This window comes from Mizuhopecten yessoensis, unplaced genomic scaffold, assembly GCF_002113885.1.
Source record: "Mizuhopecten yessoensis strain PY_sf001 unplaced genomic scaffold, ASM211388v2 scaffold2307, whole genome shotgun sequence".
Classification (NCBI taxonomy): domain Eukaryota; kingdom Metazoa; phylum Mollusca; class Bivalvia; order Pectinida; family Pectinidae; genus Mizuhopecten; species Mizuhopecten yessoensis.
In genome coordinates this window covers 192257-216538 of record NW_018404481.1, presented here as the reverse complement: position 1 = coordinate 216538, position 24282 = coordinate 192257, and the positions used below count along the sequence as shown (strand labels likewise).

Genomic DNA, 24282 nt, shown 5'->3' with positions numbered 1-24282 from the left:
TATCAGAAACAGAATATGACTTAGTCAGAATCAGCATACCACTAGGTGTGAACCAGCATACCACTTTGCCAAAACTATCTTACCACTTTGTCAGAACCAGACTATCACTACACAGAAACCTCTTACCACTATATCAGAAACAGAATATGACTTAGTCAGAATCAGCATACCACTAGGTGAGAACCAGCATACCACTTAGATCGACTAAATTGGAATAGGAACCAGTATATCACAGGGTAGGGACAAGCATAGTGTTTGCTGTATTTGGTACAGGAATTGGTAAACCTTCGGGATATCGCATTAACTTTTCATGAAGGTTCATATTGTCTTCTGCTCATCTTGTTTACTGTTATAACTTCTGTACCTATCTAATTATAAAAGAAATGCATGAAAAATTGAAGGGCCGCGGTTGCCAAGTGGTTAAAGCGTCGGACATTCTGTTATCACTAGCCCTCCACCATTGGGTCGCGGGTTCGAGACCTACGTGTGGCAGTCGCCAGTTACTGGCCGCAGATCGGTGGTGTTTCTCCGGGAACTCCGGTTTTCCTCCACCACAAAAACCTGGCACGTCCTTATGTAACAATAGTTGTTAATAGGACGTAACACAACCAACCCAAACCAAAGCATGAAAAATATGCCTCTAAAACAATAGACACAGGGGAGAATCTAAAACAATACTTAATGGGAGACACTAAAACAACACGAATATGGGAGATACATTAACAACGAGAACCAGGAAAAAACATCAACATATAAGGAAACAGGCAGATGCCGATACAACAGCAAGGAAACACCAAACATATTTTATTGATACTGAATATTACCACTTACTAGGCCTTCTCCCAGGAACCAGGGAAATACCTAAACAACAGCAAGGACACTCTTAACAAAAGGAAATAATCATGAACCCCGGCCTAAAGAACTAAACAAAACCACGTGTTTTGGAAAGAAAGCGTGGTACCAGTCAAGAAAATCCGGGCGAATCCAGGAAGGTACACAGTGTCACGACTGTTACATGTACAGCGAAAGACCGTACATCACTTCCCCAATGACTTGATCGAATATTTACAGGTGGATTCCATCAGATTTGACTGTTTAAAACCAATCTTGAGTTATTATTTTGATACTGATATGTTTATCCCCGAGTTTTTGTTCGAGCATTTACGGATTTGTATTTTGATATTATCACTAAGTGTAACTTTAGACTACTGATATATAGTTAGAGATGACCCAAAAATATCATTGCCTACTGACAAAGACAGTTTGAAACGATCCCTGCGTTTCCGTTTCACCACTAATTTGTTGTTTGAGATGGTCCCTGATTTGTTATTTGCGGTCCTTAGCCAATGTTTTTCTTCCATTTCAAAATTACTGCAATAACATTACAAATTACTATTATATTGTAGTGGATTCATTCACTTGACCTCAACATTCAGGAGTGCTTCTGTTATGTCAGTTATAATGCAGTTGCTACTTTATCAAGCCAAACGATAGATAATAAAGATGAAAACAATCACATAAAGCGCCAGTGTCAAACTGAAGTGATCACAGACATGATATCGAAATTCCATTGTTTGATTTGTTCTTACATTAGCGCACGTTCTGGCCTCAACGGTCGTCACGGTAACACTAAGGCAGCACGGTTGTGCCATATCGCCGGCGTCATCTTGTTCAAAATACCATATCACAACCCACCACACCAACAGGACCTTCATATGACTCGTGAAAATGTTGACAGCATAATTTGAGAGTTTTTATTTTTGTAATCATACACATGAAATATAAGGTGTTATGGTAAAATTAAAGTTGAATTTTTCTACTTTGACAGTTTTATTATTTTATTATCATACTGACCAATGAGAGATCACGGTTTAATGTGATAATAACAAGCAATTTGCCAAAAGTGACGTCACAATAGATTCGATATTTTCTTATTGCAATGTCGCCATACATTATTCCTTGTCATATTTTTGTTGGCAAGAGATGTACAATCTGCTCATGGATCGAAGACCGTGTCCCTTTAAAGAATAACTTAATGGTTTATTTCAGTAGTAGGTTGAATGTCGCTTTCATAATGTTCGCTCGTTATAATATACACTACCTAAACTTAGCCGGAAAAAAAAACCTTCTGCCTGACGTGTTTATGTAGGGTGATTCGTTTCGTTTGTTTTCCGATATTGCGTTCATTCTGTTAATGCCATTTTGCTGTTGTTGATTAAGTATCAATTTCTCAATTCAAAATACAACAAATACGGGACGACATTAATTTGCTTCCATCCATTCACTTGTCTGTTGACTCAAAATAGAGTTTCACTTAGAAGCACTGTGTAATTTTCTCTTGCCAAACAAAGTATGTGTTCATGATTTCTAACAGTTAGACAAAACCGCAATCCAGAAATTGGATATCGTAATCCATTTAATCATAAATCTACGCCATTACATGGTAAAACTGTGCGTGGAAGTTAAAGACTGAACAATCACGGAGACCGACCAGCGTGTGAATGCCATATGGCATGGTTGTGGCCTTAGACGTGATTCAAATGGAACAGGCAATTTCTGCAATAGATTTGCTTTCAAATTGAAAAGTATTAATACGCTATAAACAACCAAGACCAAATCCCTTGTCGCCGTGTGTGTCAACATGTAGTTCTGTCATTATGGAATGTATGGCTTAAAGCCGTGGATAATTATCAAGCGTGACTCAACTACCGATTTCAGAATCCACCTGCCACTGCAAAAAATGAAACTATGCATTAGAAACTATTCTTCTGGCATGACAAATGACTTTTATAAATCATTTCTGAAAAGGAAACAACACCTTTCGGTATTTTTATGGGGGAAAATAAAGTTAAAGTAAACAATATAATATTCATTATGACGTTGAATTCCATATTACAGAGCGATAGCTATTAGCATCACTTACTTTACGACCTTTCCTAAATGGAGCGAGCTTAATGAGATCTTTTGGCACATTTAAACTCAATGCTTTTTCTCATGATCCGAAAATTTCTTTTAAAACTTCCAAATCGTCAAAAATATGAAAATTTAAAAAAACGAAGCGTTTCTGCCTTTTTGTCGATCTGCTTGGTTTTGTCAATAGTATGTGTATCTGCTATTCTTTTACAGCTGCTGCAAATCTTTGCTATTTAATTTTATTAAAGATAACATGAGATTAAAATTCGTTTACAAATTCGTCAACCCAATCATGTATAGGATGTAAAAGTCACTTAAAAAATATTAGAATCGCGATGGTTATTCTTGTTCTTGAGCTAACATGGAGTCCTTTGGAAACGTCACAAGATGGCGTCACTTTAAATAATCATTAAATGGCGCCAACGTTTTTGAAGTGATTCAAAAAGCATTTTGACAACAATTAGAATCGCTTCATGGCGTCACCTTAAAACATCATAGAATGACTTCACAATTTAGTGTTTTAAATTGTCGTCGGTGTTATGGAAGTTTTTATTATTTTGAAATCGCCCGTACACATCATATAGTTCTTTTTGTTGTTTTCTTACAGCTGTGTTAAGTAGGAAGGGCGAATCGATGATAGATGACTACCAGAAGGTAGAGGAGGTGCTCCAGTTGGGACATAACGATTACTGCAGGATAAGATTCTCACCTGTGGAATACGATAACAGTAACGGTTCAACCGTTTATCAAAGTCTGGAGCGAGGTGAGTAAGACGTTTATAAAAGCCTGGAGCGAGGTGAGTAAGACGTTTATCAAAGTCTGGACCGAGATGAATCAATCGTTTATCGAAATCTGGAGCGAGGTGAGCCAACCGTTTAGGAAAGTCTGGAGCGAGGTGAGTCAATCGTTTATTAAAGTCTGGAGCGAGGCGAGTCAACCGCTTATTAAAGTCTGGAGCGAGGAGAGTCAACCGCTTATTAAAGTCTGGAGCGAGGAGAGTCAACCGCTTATTAAAGTCTGGAGCGAGGAGAGTCAACCGCTTATTAAAGTCTGGAGCGAGGAGAGTCAACCGCTTATTAAAGTCTGGAGCGAGGAGAGTCAACCGCTTATTAAAGTCTGGAGCGAGGTGAGGCAACCGTTTATTAAAGTCTGGAGCAAGGGGAGTCAACCATTTATAAAAGTTTGGATCGAGGTGAGTCAACCGTTTATCACAGTCAGGAGCAACGTGAGTCAACCGTTTATCACAGTCTGGAGCAACGTGAGTCAACCGTTTATCAAAGTCTGGATCAAGGTGAGTCAACCGTTCATCAAAGTCAGGAGCGAGGTGAGGCAACCGTTTATTAAAGTCTGGAGCGTGGTGAGTCAACCGTTTATTAAAGTTTGGAGCAAGGTGAGTCAACCCTTTATCAAAGTCTGGACCGAGGTGAGTCAACCGTTTATTAAAGTTTGGAGCAAGGTGAGTCAACCCTTTATCAAAGTCTGGAGCGAGGTGAGTACGACGTTTATCAAAGTCTGGAGCGATGTGAGTAAGACGTTTATCAAAGTCTGGACCGAGATGAATCAATCGTTTATCGAAATCTGGAGCGAGGTGATCCAACCGTTTATTAAAGTCTGGAGCGAGGTGAGTCAACCGTTTATCACAGTCTGGAGCAACGTGAGTCAACCGTTTATCAAAGTCTGGAGCAAGGTGAGTCAACCGTTCATCAAAGTCTGGAGCGAGGTGAGTCAACCGTTTATTAAAGTCTGGAGCGAGGTGACTCAACCGTTTATCGAAGTTGCATGGAGTGAGGTGAGTCAACCATTACATTCCAGCGTCTAAAACGAATTAAGTTATCCATGAACCAAAATCGATTGACATGTACATTAACTACACATCAGGACTGCTCTCAAAAATTGTTAATAGAATCAAGAATTACAATTACTAGGTATATGTTTCCCAAAGCTTACCAAGCCTCACAACAACTATTTTCACTAGAAATTTCTAGTGCATTCCATTTAGCGGAGCATTCAAGTTGTGCTAACTCGGATTTGGTCTGAAAAGTAACATTGCTCCAAATAACGTTTCAGCACGTGCAACTCTGATCATCTAATAGGATGAAGGTACGACTTCCCCGCAATAAACATCAAAGGCTCCGGCGTAAAGAAAGATATAGTCGAACATTGTGTATACTGCCCTCATTAAATAGATTTACACTTTATGACGACACTTAATTAGAGTCGGTTATACCATTTTGGACAAATTCAATGCAGGTTGACTTGTTGTACGCAGACCAATAACCAATTTGGTGAACGTCTGAAATGAAAATTTTCATTTGCCGCCATATCAGGTCCAACTTGGTTCCCTCAAATGAGACGTTTCCAACGAACTGATTTGTTTTGGCGGAACGTCACATTCCAATAAGTAGATCGCTAGTTCTGTATCGGCACAAATGGAATGTCCCGCTAAATTTAATATTTGAAATCGCAGCAAACCTATAGTTTATGTGAAATTACTATAGTTATTGTTTTTACGTGGTTTTATAGCTTTGGCAGTATTCAAAAATCCTGAAAATGTTATCGCTGTTGGACCCTTCATCGACGTATTTACCTCCATGGACTACGTCATCAAACAACAGATTCATTTAGTGACGTCATCAAGTGAAGGTCAGGAGAAATCTGAAAGAGCCCTTCCAGTGCTTCCTGACACAAAATCACTATCCAGTGCTGTCGCCGAGATTGTGCAAACCTTGGGCTGGAACAAAGTCGCCTTTTTGTCACAAGGTATGTTTGATATTAAATTTTTGTACACATTTAGGAAATATAAAATATCTTCATCAAAGACAATATATACCTAACTTAAGTAGTGAAGTTTTCATTTCAACCGTCGTTCGCCGAATTCTTCCAAATCAGTACTTTCTTTTGATGAGGTAATAAAATGTAACTGTGTTATGAAATAATTAACACGTTAGGTTTAGTAGCAACATTGTCTCGGACTTTATAGATTAAAAAGCAAACCAGTGGAATGATGAAAAGATGTTTATTTCCATCATCTTACAATTGGATGTGCATAGAATTTAATGTAGCTTATATGATCATTGATTGGTGTGTCTTAGATGACTTTTCACCCGTGTTGGCCCTCGGGAACAGAGACATATTTGCTTGGCCCATTCTGCTGCCGTCCAACATAAAAGGTGGGCACGACCAGGAACTGAGACAGACTATGACCCAACTTCGCGAGGCACAGATGCGACACTTCATTCTGCACTCCATGGACAAGGAGGTCGTGCAGCACGTCATCGCATCGGTAAAACAAATACGCCATTGTACTTTTTTGCTGCGGGACTCTAATGCTTGTTTAAACATTGTTTTTTTTTCGTGATTGGTACAAACACCATTAAATACAAATGAAAGTTACGTTTGAGAGATAGGAAAATGACCTTGACATTTAATTGAATATAGTAATGACGTTTAAGGTGGCTCGACACATCGTCATCAGCGTCCATTTTCGTGACGTACTTCCGGAAAAAGTACAGCTCGGACTCAATTATCTTGATCGAAATGTGCATGTACACCGTGTCGTCATTTCCGTTTTGCGTATCGGGTATTCAATATCGTAGTGCAAATTATAGTAACACCTGGGCCGTTTGCGTTTAAACGGTCAAAGCGATCGGACCACTATTGTTCGTCTATTAAATAAGGTNTTTATACATGCGGGATTCTTCACTTTTCACATTACTGTCACATAGCTAAAAAGATAAAATTGGTTGAAAAGAAAGATTCAGCGTGACACAATCAAATGGTTCTGTTACATTTCTTCTCTCTATTTTCTACGAACTTGTTTTATGAGAGCATGAAACGAATGAGATTGTTTTTACCAAAAATCACAAAATTAGCCGGTATGTATATATGAGTTTGTATTTGTTTCGAACTTGCCTCCGAAATAAGTTAGCTGTACTTTGCTTAAAATCAGCTCGATTTTCAATAACTATCAGCACTAGAATGTGTACGCCACAGTACTGAGGTTGATATGTAATTGATGAGAATACGCTCCTTGGTATATTGTGATAGTATTATGATGTGTAATTTTACAATAGCAACCCATACCTGTACGTTATAATTGGTATTCTGGTCTACGTTATAATTTCATGTCAATTCATTTCAGGTGAATTTTCTTGCATTTAAATACAATTTGATTAGGCACAGGCATCGTCTATTATATCCTTTACCAGAATGGAGAACATACGTTTCAGACATTCATACACACACACATACACGCATACAGAATGTGTATTCAGAATAAATAATAATAAATAAAAATAGTAATAAATTGTATATTTATTTAGACAAATAGAAGAAAACTAGAACCAATATGCTAGAATAGTACGCAGATATTAACAGTTAGAATGCCGGAGATTTTAACAGATGGATTCTAGTTTTTGTTTAAGGCATATCAACCATTTACACATTACCTTATAGTGATCAATACCACACCGTCAGCTACTGTCGCAGTTGTAGTAGTGTATTGTCAGTACACCAGTACCAACAAGGCAACTGAAGCTACAGTTCGGTCAACCTAACATAACGAGCTATCAAGTTAAGTAAATCGTTATAATATAAATAAAATAGTTAGGCAGGATTTATAACAGAGCCTTAATTAAAATGAATACACACAAAAACGAGGGGAAATGTTAGTTTAAACAAACGCGTTTTGCCTTTTTTTTTTAAATATGACATTAAAGATAGAATATATAGGTTGTTTATGTATTGAGACAAGCAATCTATTTAGATGCAATAAACAATAAGCATGTTGGACGGAGTGCCAAGCTATACAAAGGCCACATGCGTTGAAACGTATATAAAACAGGCTATATATCTCCAGCACGAGCTCCGCGGGGAAATAACTACTAACCGAATTATAAAAAATTGGACAGACGTTGCATGTTGCTGAAACCATAAGGGATTACTCTGATCAATACGATAAATGATTGAGCATAACTCAACATTGCGTCCATCGTCACAGATTTGGGGGTCGTTGTCACACATTGTATAGCGGTGGGTAGTCAACGCAACAAATATTACACTTAATACAGTGATCCTTAAAATATTAGTTACATGTTATATTTGATTAAAAATCAACTTAACAGTGACTTATTATTATTGTTATTTTTTAAAGTTCGGTTAAGGTTCACATAATGTACAGATGAATGATTGAAACTGATTTATTTTTATACAAATAAATGCATCAAAACTTGTATATTGCAAAAACATGAATCATTACATGACGACCATTGTCTGACTATCATTTACGCGAGGAACCTGAATGTTTACATCACAATGCTTCCATTAAGACTACTGCCTTTGATTGTCATTTATACGGAAAAACATAAATATATACAATAAATTCGGACCATCTTCTGTTATATAGGCAGAGGAACATCACCTTCTACACTACTCTCGAAGTTGGTTCATTACCTACCTGGTAAGTATATCATATATATTGCCATCTTCTACTCCTTTTTGAACGTAATTATTATGATAACTTCCCTTTCTTTAACAGTAACACGCCAACTTCTGTTGATTTGCTACCAGAGAGCCTAAACATCATATCTTACCATATCCTACTGACTCGATAAGACACAAACAGTTATTAACTTCAGGAGAAGGTTCAATATATGCCGACGAAAATCTTGTTTTTGTGAGTGTTCATAATAATTTCGTTTCGTTTTAATGTCTTCTCGGTTTTTGTCTTTTCGTTTCGTTTCCTCTTGAAGTTTCAATTTCGCCTTTGTGTGTTGATACGTTGAATTTATTTCTCTTGCTCTATTTTCGGAGCTGGTTAATCATGTACTAGGCAAGCATGGATAAATTGTGATATTCTACACTGCTCTCGGAACTGTATCAAAATATATCCGTTAATATCTGTATTGCTATACCATTCATACGTTATTTAATTGCATATTTTCTTCAAAAAAATAAAGAAAGAAAATGTGCATAAATTGGAAGAATTAAGAATGACATTTGTAGACATATATGTCAAGGCCTCATTCGCTTCATCTCGCTAATAGGTTTTTGACATTGTTTACTGATTATGCGATCGATATTAATCATAAAATAATATGATATAGAAATAGGGAAAACCAGTTAAATATTTCGATCACGCTCACGATCAGAAACATTTGACACACACAGGTGATAACATCTTTAAACTTTGTTAATAGATACAGTATGTCAAAACTAAATTACACTGCATCATACAGCTGTTTCATCCTTATAGGGCTCATCGGTGATGCTAGAGGCCAAAATGTTGGAAATCACAATAGTCTAAACTACTGTTGAAACTGAAGGGGGGAAGCGTAAAACCCTATATTTATGAATTTCAAAATCTAGAGAAGTACTGATTCATTCCAAATTGAATATTTAGTAAAATGTGTTTATTATGAACCATGCCACTACTCAAAAGAGACTACTGTGGCCACCAATGTTAAGGCACACTTCGAAGAGGAAAACATCCACCAGCAAAGGATACCACTTTGTATCTTGAAAGAGTGACGTAACACTCACACAGGTGACGGCACCTTCAAAATAAGAAATATTGATATAGAATATACAGTTTTATTATCAAAGTACACAACGGTTAATCTCTTATTAAAAGGTTGAAAAAGGTGAATGATTAATAGGATAACATTTAGGTCATTGTGCGCATTTATAACCAATTGCAATCATTTCTCATATTGATATAATAGGTATGTAGGGCATTCACACTATGCTACAGAATCGGACAATAATAACTTAGCATTGGTATTTGTTATTAATTTATAAAACATGACTATTTTGTATAAATATGTGTTTCAATGTATATCGGACGTTGACAATTGTGTAAGCTACCAGGGGGACGAGAATGCACCAAATGGTCGTGATAATGATAGGCTATTAGTAACGGCCAGAACTCTGTGACATTTGTCAGAGATAATCGAAAGCTATGTTTGTATTTGTTGGACGGTGTAGAGACAATGTTTTGTTTGATTATATCCCCCGAGTAAAAAACAACAGTATGTCAAAGAGTGATTGTCCTGTTAGGTTGAAGCTATCGCAAATATGGCGTCTTCAAAGTCAGCCAATATTATGGAACCATACCCACGTGGCTTCTGCACGTGACGTCGTGTTTTAACATTCATCAGTAGAAAGAATACTTCTTTCACAAATATGAGTCACATGATATACCTCAGAAACAGTTTAGATTTGATAAAAACGTTATGATCAGTATTGCTCTAATAAAGGAAACAAACAATAAAACAAATAACATACACTCTTTGAAAAAGTTATAAATATTGAATAATGAAAATGTGATAATAGATTAGCTGCATAGGCTTACACTACCTAGGTGATGCTCTTGTTTGGTGTACACAAGTCATATGGAAGTATTTCTCCATTATAATTATTCTACGTTTCTCCACCCACTTTTCTCGGATTTCCCGTCACCCCATTCCATCAGATGTAATTGCACAGTGTGCTTTCTGGTTCTTTTAATGGTTTCAGTCCACTAGCTTTTCGTTCATCTTGTTGATTTTCAGGTTGATGTTTCTTCATTCTCACTACTCCCGGGGTTACGCTCACTTTCGCTCTCTGCACCCCTGAAATATGTCATAGCAAAATTGAAGGCACGCAGTTAGCTATTAAATGTGTCTTCAGGGGTGAATGAGTCAATCAGGTCATCTCACAACCCAGCCACTTTTGTTTGGAACGAAGGTGGCATCATTTGTATGGTATTCCGTACGATACGCAACACTCTAACGTCATTTCCAATACATCAGTCCTGTGCCACAAGTCAAAATACATCAGTCCTGTGCTACATTTCAAAATATCTTTTTCTAGTATTCATGTTTTAGCCAATTTAACTCTATGTATCATTTTACATAAAAAAGGAAATATCTTTACTACAGAACAAGATACAATATGTAAAGTAAAATCAAAAGCATTGAAAAATCCGTATCCTTAATCAAGTGTATGTAATATTTGAAAATGTTGTTTGTTAGGACTTTTCCGATCTGACATTGAACTTAAAGGAGACGGTATCGTTGTATGGGCTACAGCTGTTGAACGTTGAAGCTATTCCGCCAAGTCTGTTTCAAGAAGGTAGGATCTACAGGAAAAACCATAATCGATATCCAGGGGTTACGCTTACTGACGCTCTCTACACCCCTGGAATATGTCATGGCAAAATTGAAGGCACGAAGATAGCTGTTGGATTGGTCTCAGGAACAAAAATAACCTGACCAATCGCTAGGCTGAAACATGTCCGGTGAAGATAACAAAGGAGAGACGCCCGACTTCAAAGCCCGTCAATGTGTACCGTTACGTGACCGCGAGATTCTTTTGATGTATATCAAAGGATCGAATTAGTCTTCTTGTCTCATCAACAAGGTGGCGCACACCGAGCCTTCAATTTTGCTATGACATATTCCAGGGGTGTAGAGAGCGTAAGTAAGCGTAACCCCTGGATATCGAGGATGAGGAAAGACAAAACACATTGTTAACTATATGCTTGTAAGTTGTGTGGTTATGTTTGTTACATATCTTGCTGTACTTATATAGTTATGTTTTTTTATTAAATGATTCGCTAACAAATAGATCAAATAAAATGTTTCTACTATATATATATGTAATAGAAGCGAACTTATCATTGGTCAAATTTTGCAACAATCTAAAATAGTCAAAGATTACCGGGACAATGTAAATACACTATTTTTTTCATTTCAGTTTCATTATATATTTTGTTCTGGAATATTTTTTGAATTTTAAAACTAAACAATCATAGCAAACAATATTAAACGATTCATTGTTTGCAGATGACTTGAAAATCGATGTAGCTGACCTGAATATGTGTCATTGATTTCATTTTTCATTATTTGATTGTTTTAATCAATGAATTATGCTAGTTAAGATGAATATACATGCAGTACAATAAATGTTTTTGAAGGAATGAAATCTTATTTAAATGCAAAAACTGAACACAAAATTTCGTCAAATCCGAAAGTGCATGTTTTCAACATTTGACTGCCGTTAAATGATGTGTTGCTTGTGCTGACGGTGCTTAGATCATCACGGTTGATCTCGCTAAAGCTTGAGCTAACGACGTGTTATATACAACTACACCCAGTGTAATACTGACTATTTCTCCTGTAGAACGGTTCCAGAACCAGTCCCGTCTCAGTCTGGGACTACTAGTGGACGTCGTCTCCATACTACGACACTGTCTGCGCCGGGGACAGAGTAATTCCTACTGTGACAGTCAGCCATTAAAAAACCAAACAATGAATCAAAAGATGCTGAACGAAGCCTTTTCCGATAAGGTAACTCATTGTGTGCACTCGGGGAACACCAACAATAGAATACCTAAATGCCAACCAAACTGTGATCCGGACTCAAAATCGATCAAATTAGGGCAAAGTATTCCGTCTTTGCGTATTGCAGAGTTATCTTCTCTTGTAAGCAGGTATTGAATGTTACGTCATTGGTTTGTGTGAGAAAATTACGTCGGTTTCTCCAAAATTGATGACGTTACTCTCACAAACAAATGACGTAACAATCAATACCTGCTCACAAGAGCAGATAACTCTGCAATACGAAAAGACGGAATAAAGTAAGGAAAGATTAATACTGAGATATCTGAAAAGAGTAAGAAAATGACCAGGACCATTATTCACGAAACCATTCTTGCTCAAAATTACATTCGCATACAACCAAACATTCTAAAATTGAATTATATATAGCTATCAATTTGAGAGATATCCCTATTTATCTTATGCATATTTCTTTTTAATGTATTTTTATTAAGGTATTTCTATAAATTTACAATACATTCCTATTTTTTCAAAGAGACTTAAATTGATTACATTTTGATTAATTTTAAATTCATTTTTATTCGTTTTGAAATACCTCATATGTTAAATGAAATCTTCTTGATCTCAATAAGAGGAAGGTGTTTTTTTCTGAAATGAGTATGATATATTAAACACGTTTTAAAAGAGGTATCTCGATTTGTATAAAATGTATGTAATTTCCAATAAAATTTGATGTAAAATATGTCAAGAAGTTTTTAATTGTTTTAGTGGTATCCATTTTTCTTTTGAGTTAATGTTAAGTCGACTTGCTATAAAAAATACAATGCATGCGTAACTATATGTAGATTACGGAGACGAATTTATTATTAAATGTGTAGTTATAATTTGTCCGAGTTTTTAGTCCGATACCTATATAGGTGCCCTCGGGCAGTACATATGGGGTGTGACCGAGGACAAACAAAGTCGGAAACGTACAAGCTACTCCATGGCCGTGCTACAATTCATCAACAATGCAACTATCAAGGATAATATAAAGGTAAGATGTGATTTTGTTAGAAAATGTGATGACATCTGACTAATTCAGGGATGATGTAGTGTATTTACAGTTGACCTGATATTTCAGTGAGGTAGCACTCTGAAGTCGGCATCAGATCCGCTTATCGCACATGCATATATTACTTACATGGAGACAATTCCTTAAATAAGTGTAAGCTGTTATAGGACGCTAAACTCAACAAACCACATAAACCCAACACGATAGGTGTGTTCCAGATCTATATTGTAAACAAATATGCCTAAACCCCTGCGGGTCGGTGATCGAGAAAAGAATACACCTGCTGTTACCCATTGCAAGTATCGTAAGAGGCGATACAAAAGCGACCAAAATAAATCTGCTGCAACCATTGCAATAATTGGGATCTCTCTACTTCTTTCTATTTCTAGCTATCGCCGGAGGAGGGGTATGGTATGGGAGGTCATAGCTGGAAAAAAAGGATAATTCTACTAGGCCCTAGATGCAATCTCTCGTATTCTGGGAAATCTGATAATTAGACTTTTTAAATGAATAACGTGAAATTTTGTACTTAACTGTGTAGTTTTTGATAAAGAATTCTACATAAACCTTTAAGATTTTTCAATGTGTATGGACTATTTTATTAGACTAAAATGTTCAGGATTGTTTTTGATTTTTTTCCTTTTTTAATTACTGATACGGACGGTCCATATTATCATAAAAAATAATAAATAAAAATATATGATTAAAAGAATCTTGAAAAAAGTGTTTGCTTGAGCATACAAGCACACATGTATGCTACGCCACTGGAAACACCTCACTTTTGGCTTTAATGTTGAACATTGGCCCTGGAAAGGCAATGGGTTCTGTCCCCAGGCCGGGACATACCAAAGTCCTTGAAAATGGTAGTTGTTATTCTCTGCTTGACGTTCAGCATTTGGGGTAATGGCAACAACTGGTTCACCCGTTGTCAGTTTAATGTGACCGGGCGGAATGCTATGCTGGGTGCCTTCGGTATGGTATTTCAGTGAGATAGCACTATTAAGTCGGTATCAGATCCGCGCTATCAGTAGGAGGCAAGTACGCCAACATACCCTGTCTCTGGCACACACACATACATGTACACTTACACAACACACATGGAGGCATGTCCTCAAATGACCTTAGCTGTAAATTGGACGTTTAACAATATAAAACCAAACCAAAATCTAACGCTGACAATCAGTGAGACTACTTAGAGTGGAGCAAATATTTCGACACAATAAAACACTGCGACGATTTGTTGACGTGTCTTGTAATTGAAAAAGATGGTAGAAGAAAGCCCTATTTGTTGTACCTAGAAATCCATCCTTATGTTACTGATTTAGTTGATAATTGGTTGTGTGTATACAGTTTTACGTCTTCGTACAACCTTATAGGTATTAGGAAGACGTTAATCTGTATACACACAACCAATTATCAACTAAATCAGTAATATAAGGATGGATTTCTAGGTACAACAAATTAGGCTTTCTTCTACCATCTTGTTCAATTACAAGACACGTCAACAAATCGTCTCAGTGTTTTATTGGGTTGTGTGTATACAGTTTAACGTCTTCCTAATAACTATAAGGTTGTATGAAGACGGTGGCTATTTGTGATAGGGCTGCTCAAGAACGAACTTGGGACAACTCATCTTGTCAGAATGCTAGGTTTGGCATGTTTGTGTTTTACGTCATATTAACAGCAATGGTCTTTTAAGGACGTGCCAGGTTTGGTGATGGAGGAAAGCCAGAGTTCCTGGAGAAAAGCCACCGACCTGCGGACAGTATATTGTCAACTTCCAATGACCCACTGGTGGAGGGCTAGTGATCGTAGATGGTCAGACGCCTTAACCACAAGGCCACTACGGCCCGTCAAATTGTTCTAAAAATAATTTATCAAACGACAAACCAGGAAGATGTGACAGAAACAACGATGAGATCGAAAAAGAATATTCCACAAGTTTTGTTATCGGATACAGCAAATCTGTATTATTTTCTGTTCATTGTTTTTGTCCCACATTAGTCGCCTAACGCAATCATGTGATTGATTACTTGCAGAGACATTATCATTCGGAATTAAGATTACGGATATCACTGCATCAGTTATAACCGCGAAGACTTACTTCGGTGTTGTTTTTCGACTATGAGTCTTCTCTCATTTAGTCTTTTCTTGCCTACCGTTATTTTCCTTTGCATGGTAAACATCTATTAGTTGACCCCGGGTCCGTTTTCCACAGGGGTCATATCTCCACGTCATACCGGGATACCTGGTATGTTCTCCGTATGAGAGATGTCCATGATATTCTCTAGTTTAGGTTCTATTTATTGATAAACGTATGTATATTTTTTTCTATTCTACGTTTTGGGATTGTAAATAGTCTTTGCGTTTTGTAGGTCGGGAACTGCACCTTCCTTGACAAAGCTGTATATACACCGATCGGCGAGAGGACGCAACAAAATACAGTTAGAGACATAAGCACCAGTTTGAAGGGTATGAACTTCACGGTTATTACCAAAAAGGTAAGGTGTGATTTAAAATAAGTTGTATTTTCTAGTTCAAACGTGAAAAAATAATTGATCAATCAAGGTTTTGATAAAAATATGTTCATAATTATTTCAAATACGTTCACACTAAACTTTGTAAATAAATCTAATTTTCTAATCATAAACTCCATTGACAAAAAATATGTTTATTATTATATACTTCAATAGGAATAGAAAAATACATTATACAAAGTGAAGTTGACTACTTCGAAGACACGTTTCAGCTTTCATAGTGATCCAGTTCTTGTAATTTATTTTTGTGGTAAGCATAGGACACTACGAAAAATAAAATAATGCCAATATAAATTGTCCATTGCACGATACACTTATAATGGACCTTAGTCTGGGAAAGTCGTTATTAACGGGTAAATGTGTGTAAGTATTATTTGCTATAAACGTTTTGTTATTGTTGTAGGATCCACCCTTCTACTCTGTTATAAACGGCAAGCACGAAGGATTTTGTATCGATGTCCTGGACGCTCTGAAGAGGTTAATGGGATTTGATTACAAGATAATTGAGTATAGAAGCAAGTGGGCTGGACTGAATGAGGACAAGGAGTGGGAGGACATCGTACATAAACTAATGACAGGGGTGAGTTAAAGGACGAACTTAACGCACGCACGCACGCACGCACGCGCACCCACACCCACAAACCCTCCACACCTATCTTCACACATCGACCCTCACACACCATCCTCGATACCCAGGGGATACCCTCACGTACGTTCTCTGCCCCCTGGAATATGCCATAGCATTAAAGACACAAAGATGTTTGATTGGTCTCGGGTACAACAACCCTGACCAATTGCTAGGTTGATACTTGTCCTTTGCAGATTATAAAGGGGCGACACCTAACTTCAAAGTCAGTCAATATTTACCGTTACATGACCGCGAAATTCTTTTAATGTACATTAAAGAAACAAGGCGATGCGCACTGAGCCTTTAATTTTGCTATGACATATTCCATGGGTACAGAGAGCGTAAGTGAGCGTAACCCTTGGATACCGAGTATGCTTATAAACCTACCCTCACACACCTATCCTTACATATCTAACCTCTCGCACACCTAACCTCACACACACCCACACCCACACACACATATGATCGTACCTGTAAAATTTGGTAATACATAAGAGTAAACCAAAAATGAACCGCACTGCATCATACAACTGCTTTGTCCTTCTAGGACTCATCGATGATGCTAGGGTCCAAAACGTTGGAAGTCCAAATAGTCTTAAGTGCTGTTGAAATAGAGATGTGTATTCCTTAATTATTTGTATCTGGTAATTTCAAATTACATAATCTATTAAGTGTGTATAATATGGACCATGCCACTGCTCAAAAGAGATAACTGTGGCCATCAAGGTTACAGCAAACCTCGGGACTAAAATATCAACTAGCAGAGTCTACCACTTTGTATCTTGAAAAATTATCGTTACACACACACACACACACACACACACACACACACACACACATATGTGACTTTTGGTAAAAGATAGGGTAAACCAAAACAAAATGAAGCCAAGACAGTCCTACACAAACTAATTGTCGAAGAGAGTAAAGGGGCAGGGTTGAGGATACAATTGACAATCGAATAGTTGACCAAGTAAAAGACTGACAGTGGGAGGATATGTTCGACATACTAAAGGTCAGGCAAGTAAAAGTCAAAACGTGGGAGGACATCCCCTACATGAAGGGATAAGCAAGTCCTATACAGAAACGGCGATTAAAGATTCAGAACTAGTTAAGAAAGTATGCTAACGATGGTATACAAGACAAACGAGTCATCAGTATTCTTTAATTGTTAGGATATCAGATAAATGAATTTACAATTCTGAATAGGCCTTTACAGTTGTCCATTTATATGAAATATGCCAATATTATTTTTTAATGGACAGAGTCTAAATAAATTGTTAAACAATAATATGACAATCATAATTTACCAGGATGCCGCCATAGCGATAGGTGACCTGGTAGTGAAGTCGAAGCGGGTGGCGCGGATCTCCTTCTCCAACACCATCCTGTCCTCTTCTGTTAGCATGCTGCTGAAGAGACCGCCTCTACAGCCCACCTTCTTCCAGTTCCTTTGGCCCTTCGACATAGGCCTCTGGTTCATGATAGTGGTCTTCTTCCTGATCGTGGGTTTGTCTCTGTTCCTCATGACGAAGTACGACACTACTCAGCGAACGGCTGAGCAGAAGTTTGATCTCAAGGAGAGCATGTGGTATTCTCTGAACGTCATCTTACAAGGTAATATATACATGCATATTTTAGAAATGCTGCTGATTTATTTTCCGTTAGGTAGTACATGGAACTCATTGGAGATGGGAAACATTTGAAACTCCTATTACTCCATTCGATCGTCTTTGATTGTCTGTTAATAATATTACAAATTCATGATGACATAATTCATAAAACAACATACAACAGAGCATCAAATAGCAAACAATGTAACCAGATCTGAGTGATTTTAATTTTTGTTGGTATGCCTGGATTTACGACTTCGCATCGCTGTATGTAATACTAATGCGATATCTAATTTATGAACAATTAACATGAAGTGGTATTTTTCTTTCAAGTGTCGTTACTGAAAGCATGAACAATTTAAATCACTTGCATATACCTTAAATCTGCAACGCTGTGTCAGATTATTACAATATCCGACAAATGAACATTTCAATTTTCTTATCAAGTTTCAGTATTGAAAGTTATGCGTGCAAGTTTTTACTTACATAAAGCTTTCATCATTTGTTTTGCAGGTGCTACCGAGTTCTCGCCTCAGACTACATCCATGAGGACCATTGTGGCGTTCTTCTGGTTCTGTACCCTGATCATTACTGCAGCATACACGGCTAACCTTGCTGCTTTTCTCACTCTCAAGCAGATCGACGTTCGCATCAAGACCATGCAGCGCCTTGCAAGTCAATCCTTGGTAAATATCCCCAAGTCGTTAGCAAGTAATGACAGCTTAATGCCATTGTGTGCTTACGGTAGCTATGTCTGTCATATCAGAATGAGACAATATCCTCTCCTTCCATGATAGTCAACGCAACTGTTTAACTGATACAGACAAGGAAATATGAGAGGACAACACCGTATTACTGTAAAGCTAGTGGGTCGGTATAACCCGTGGACGCATTCATTACTTCAGCGTTGTAAGTGGCTGAATCGGTTACCCTCCGCACTTAACATTTAATGGCAGTTACGTGCTATTTTGCATGTTCTAACAAGTTTTGATGTAAATGCAATAAGCATTTATCCATTTTTTCACAATTTAAGTCAAAAGTACACACGGTCAATCCTTGGTATTGTTGAAATGCGTGAGGCGGCCATCTTGGAAAAATTCGGAAGTGACTTTTTTAAGATACCTCTATATCTAAAATTGAATAATACCTCAAATATAATGTTTATACCAATTTGATTCTTTTATCACAAAGTGCAGGTTATTTTTCTCTTGTCCGCTGTGATATTGGTACTGGTGTACCATATATAAAAAGCCAGTTCCCCGTGATTAGGGAAGGTACATTGGTGCACATGGATGACCCAAGGTATTCCCCAAGCCAAGTTTCCGAACGAAACTTCTAGGAGGGGGGGGGGAGATAATGTTATAGCCAAGGAATATGAGGGGGAAATAATGCCTTACTAACAAGCGTTCTTTTCAACGATGCGATATAACCCTGGAACGCGCTCACTATAGTTCAGCAACGTCGAGCGTGGTCAGTAGGCTGGAGGGGTGCCCGCCTGCATGCTCTATTACTCCATCCGTCGGTGTGAATGGTTAATTGAAATTGAGTTAATCGAATACTGATAATAAAACACATTTATTTTATGATATACATGTATGTCTGTCCCTCCAGGTCACATATGGAGTCCGTAACAACAGCGATCTCATGAGCTTTTTCGAGCAATCGGACGAGGACCCTTATGAGCGTATGTGGACTGTGATGAAGCTAACTGAGAAAGAGTCGCTGGTGTCGAACAGAATGGATGGTGTTAACAAAGTACTGGCGGGTGACTTCAAGACCGGATACGCTTTCATAGACGACGGACTGTTCAATGATTACTACGCTTCCAAGTAGGTCAATGTAGTGTAGAAATGCAATTATAATGTATCCCATAATACTTGCACTACTTTCCTGCGTGATCACTTACACATTATCATTTCCGGGACCAAACCTTTATAAAGACAAATTACCGTTTCCCCTACCTTCGCACCGTTTCTCTACCTTTGTACCGTTTCCCCTACCTTCGCACCGTTTCCCTACCTTCGCACCGTTTCCCATACCTTTGTACCGTTTCCCCTACCTTCGCACCGTTTCCTATACATTTGTCCCGTTTCCCATACCTTTGTACCGTTTCCCCTACCTTCGCACCGTTTCCCATACCTTCGCACCGTTTCCCCTACCTTTGTACCGTTTCCCCTACCTTTGTACCGTTTCCCATACCTTCGCACCGTTTCCCATACCTTCGCCCCGTTTCCCTACCTTTGTCCCGTTTCCCCTACCTTCCCACCGTTTCCCCTGCCTTCGCACCGTTTCCAATACCTTTGTCCCGTTTCCCCTACCTTTGGACCGTTTCCCCTACCTTCCCACCGTTTCCCCTGCCTTCGCACCGTTTCTCTACCTTTGTACCGTTGCCCCTCCCTTCGCACCGTTTCCAATACCTTTGTCCCGTTTCCCCTCCCTTTGTACCGTTTCCCCCTACCTTCGCACCGTTTCCCCTACCTTTGTACCGTTTCCCCTACCTTTGTTCCGTTTCCCCTACCTTTGTACTGTTTCCCATACCTTCGCACTGTTTCCCATACCTTTGTACCGTTTCCCCTACCTTCGCACCGTTTCCCTACTTTTGTACCGTTTCCCCTACCTTTGTTCCGTTTCCCCTACCTTCGCACCGTTTCCCCTACCTTCGGGGGTTCCGCTCTTGATGCACGTATCTTCTCTCCTTCTTGGAATATGTCATTATAAAATTGAAGGCACGCTGTAAGATATCCAATTGGTTTCAAATACTAAAAGCTGACCAACCGCTGGACTACTCTATGTCCTTTGAAGCTTACAGAGGGACGACATCCGATTACAAGGCAGTGCAATTTTGCCGTTATGCTGCCGCGCGATTCTTTTGATGTACTGTATCATCCACAAAATGCGACTTCAATTTTGTCATTACATATTCCAAGAGAGCAGAACCGTTAGATTTCGATGAGACATTTACTTTCCTTCATTAATTTTTTACATTTTCTTATCTAATCCCCTTCCTCGCAAATCAGCGGCACGGCTCTTGATGGATTCTCCAATGTTCATTAATAACACAAGCCAGTTTTATTTCAGTTAGCGGCGATATGTAAATGCTAAAACATCAAGGTGATATTTTCTTTTATCTTGCAGGTAATAAATGAATTGACCCTTTTTGTAGTTTAAACAGCATGTCAGTAGTATTTGGGTGGTCGGGTGGCGCAGTGGATAGTGCACTTGCCTTTCACCAAGGCGGCCGGGGTTCGATTCCCCGATAGGACGTGAAAAGGTATGGGGTCACCTGTCCGATCAGATGGGTTTTCTCCGGGTACTCTGGTGTCCTCCCACAGTTAGATCCCCCACGCGCTAACATCTGGGCCAACAAGAGTGATTAATATAAGTTGGAAAACTTGTTTCATAATTGTTGGAAATTAAATAAAATTTATAAACTCTGTAGTATTCTGTGACATAAGCAAAGTTAATTTAATTAATCGTTCATTACCATCGTAAATCTTGAATGCATGTTCCTTATTCAGATATTGTGGCATGGAGTCTATAGACCAGAGGTTTGGGGAGAAGCACTTCAGCATGGGGTTCCCAAAGGGAGCGCCATATAAGGACGACATCAACAGGGCTCTACTCAAACTGAAGGAAGACGGCGTCATGGATGCTCTCAAAAGCAAGTAAGCTCAAGGTTACACGGTATACATATTACTTGTCCGCAGTCTTGGCATCAAAGTCGTTAGACAAAACTTAATAACTGTTTACTGATCGATACAAATATCCGCATGTTCTAGTGACCGGTTAACTACAAATAACTTACATTCAGAGACCACCAGAAGAAAGTGCATGAAGTTACCCCCGAATACAAGTAAACTTTTCATGCAGGTAAATTTATCATGAGCAGTGGGGATCGAGGTTAAAAAAGTGACATCTTAACAAAGGTAGTCTTTCATTAAAGGTGGTCTATAAAGCAGGGTTAATTGTAAATAGGGGCCGCGTTGGCCAAGTGGTTAAGGCATCTAACATTCTGCTACCACTAGCCCTCCACCACTGGGTCGCGAGTTCGAGTCCCACGTGGAGCAGTCGCCAGGCACTGACCGTAAGTCGGTGTTTTTTCTTCGGGAACACCGGTTTTCCTCCATCACCAAAACCTGGCACGTTCTTCACAAACAAACTAAACCAAAACCAAACTTGAGCAGGGTTGATTGTGTATCCAAAAGTCATGTCTATTCATCTTCTCGCCAGGTGGTGGGAACCTGCGTCCAACTGTTCGACCGTGGAGAGTGACCAGTCGGGCGTGAAGACGTCAGGGGAACTGGAACTAGAGAATATGGTGGGAGTGTTCATCGTGCTCGGCTGCAGCGTGACGCTCGGTGTTCTGGTGGAAATCTGTAAGCGGATCTACCTTGCAGTGCAGAAGGAAAGACACGCAGACGACAAAGGGTGAGCGATTATAACCCACTTTACTTATTGTTTAATATCATAATTATATTAAATGTGTTATTGCCCTAGTAATATATCTAGCGCTCAATGTGCTGAAATCGTCAACGATTTATGTAAATATATTACTTAAGGAAAATAGGTGCTCATAGTAAATTGTCAAATTTCCCTCACCTGCAAACCTAGGTTCTTTATATTCATACAGACTAATTTGGCATATTTCATAAATATTGCTGTATAAATATTTAGTATTAGTCAAACTTTACAATTTTTAAAGAGCTCACATTTTCAGCATACAACCGTTATTTTCGTTTTTGTTTTTACCGTACCATTCACATGTGTAATAATTTATGTTTTACTGCCTATAAACGTCTTATGCTATACATAAATGATTGTATAAGTTCTAATTAACTCCATGATCAATCTTTAAGTGACTTTCGGGACAAAGTACCATTTGCACAAACATAGATTAAAAATTTATCCTGTCGGTATTTTATTCTACATTGATTGCTTCTCTTCAAACAGGCACCTGGACACCTGAAAGACTCCAGGTACACCTTGGTGTGTCAGAAAAGTACAATTCTACATTGTCTCCGAACCGACAACCGTCAATGCTTCTGGAGATAAGTCATTGGATATATTTCTGGTAGTGTCCAAAATCAATTTAATTATTGTCTGCCCGCTTGTGAAAGTTTTGAATCCGTAATTTCTTCAATGAGAATCGATATATTAATACGTCGTTTTAAGGAAGCGTGGTGAATGTTTCTACGATGGAGTTTTTTTACGAACTTTCTTTTTATTCTGTTTCACAAACCCATCATCAAATATAAAGCTTGTCTATTTCTACGGAAAAGTAATTTATTAATTAAAATTAAGAATAGAAAGTAAAGCAGGCTCTGTCGGAGATCCCTCATTTTCATTCCCTATCCGAAAATTACTGTTTTGTTTGTTAACTCTTTGTACAACCTACATGGTAAGACAATAAGATCAGTTTATTACTAAATTTGCATAAATATGTGATGCATTATGAATTATCCCAAAACTAATTTGAAAGAGATTTCCATTTACCATGTTCTTGAAAGTGTTTAAACACGATGAATCATGTTAGACGTATATATAGCATCTTCCCCTACTTTGTTGGTATGACAGAGGGGTTATGCTTTATTGTCTAACCTGTGGAATGATTCAATCACAAATGTACGGGAATACAAAATGACAATCAGTGTATAAATATGTATATCTTTAAATAAACAGATAAAAGATTTAAGAATATCCATTTTAATTAGCAAGTTCTTCAAAAGTACACCTACATCTTGGCTCAAAAAGAGATTTTTTTTCGGGTATTTAACATGCCTCAAATAGGTAATTTTCAATTATCGGTTACTGTTTTAATTTTAAACGCTAACAGTTTTAGAAACGGTTAATGATTGTTTTGAATTATGACTCTAAAAATATAAATGAAGAGTCCACCTTGAATAAATGTCATGTATTGTTGTGAATTTGACAGGAAACAGCATTTCGAATGTCAATGTTGAAAGAATTCAATAATTCGTTGCAAATAATTGCATATAGCTATATATAATCTTCAGCATTTTTTATATAAAGTGTTTTCGTATTTTGAAGTTTGTATATGTATATATTTACTTTGCTCTGCATCCTTCAATTGTAATGCATTGCGAAGGCAAATGTTGTTATGAGACTATAACAACATCTGCTATTGTAACGCCATCAATCTCTATTTTGACATCAAAAATTGCATCGTTCAACACTTGATTTGCTGTTCAAAAACTGTTCG

At 37.9% G+C, this 24282-nt stretch overlaps 1 protein-coding gene across 1 annotated transcript in view; it reads left to right on the top strand.

Moving 5' to 3' along the window:
- Positions 1 to 24071, top strand: part of LOC110445462 (glutamate receptor ionotropic, kainate 3-like) — a 32799-nt gene extending 8728 nt beyond the window's left edge. Inside the window, exons 2-16 of the mRNA XM_021490114.1 lie at positions 3521 to 3676; positions 5437 to 5673; positions 6006 to 6196; positions 8318 to 8371; positions 10926 to 11025; positions 12076 to 12242; positions 13135 to 13269; positions 15663 to 15788; positions 16228 to 16404; positions 17763 to 18066; positions 18576 to 18748; positions 19674 to 19891; positions 21581 to 21727; positions 22293 to 22490; positions 23013 to 24071. Of these exons, the coding sequence (XP_021345789.1) occupies positions 3521 to 3676; positions 5437 to 5673; positions 6006 to 6196; positions 8318 to 8371; positions 10926 to 11025; positions 12076 to 12242; positions 13135 to 13269; positions 15663 to 15788; positions 16228 to 16404; positions 17763 to 18066; positions 18576 to 18748; positions 19674 to 19891; positions 21581 to 21727; positions 22293 to 22490; positions 23013 to 23028 (2399 nt within the window). The 3' untranslated portion in view covers positions 23029 to 24071. The remainder of the gene's footprint in view (positions 1 to 3520; positions 3677 to 5436; positions 5674 to 6005; positions 6197 to 8317; positions 8372 to 10925; positions 11026 to 12075; positions 12243 to 13134; positions 13270 to 15662; positions 15789 to 16227; positions 16405 to 17762; positions 18067 to 18575; positions 18749 to 19673; positions 19892 to 21580; positions 21728 to 22292; positions 22491 to 23012) is intronic.
- The last annotated feature ends 211 nt before the right edge of the window (positions 24072 to 24282 follow it).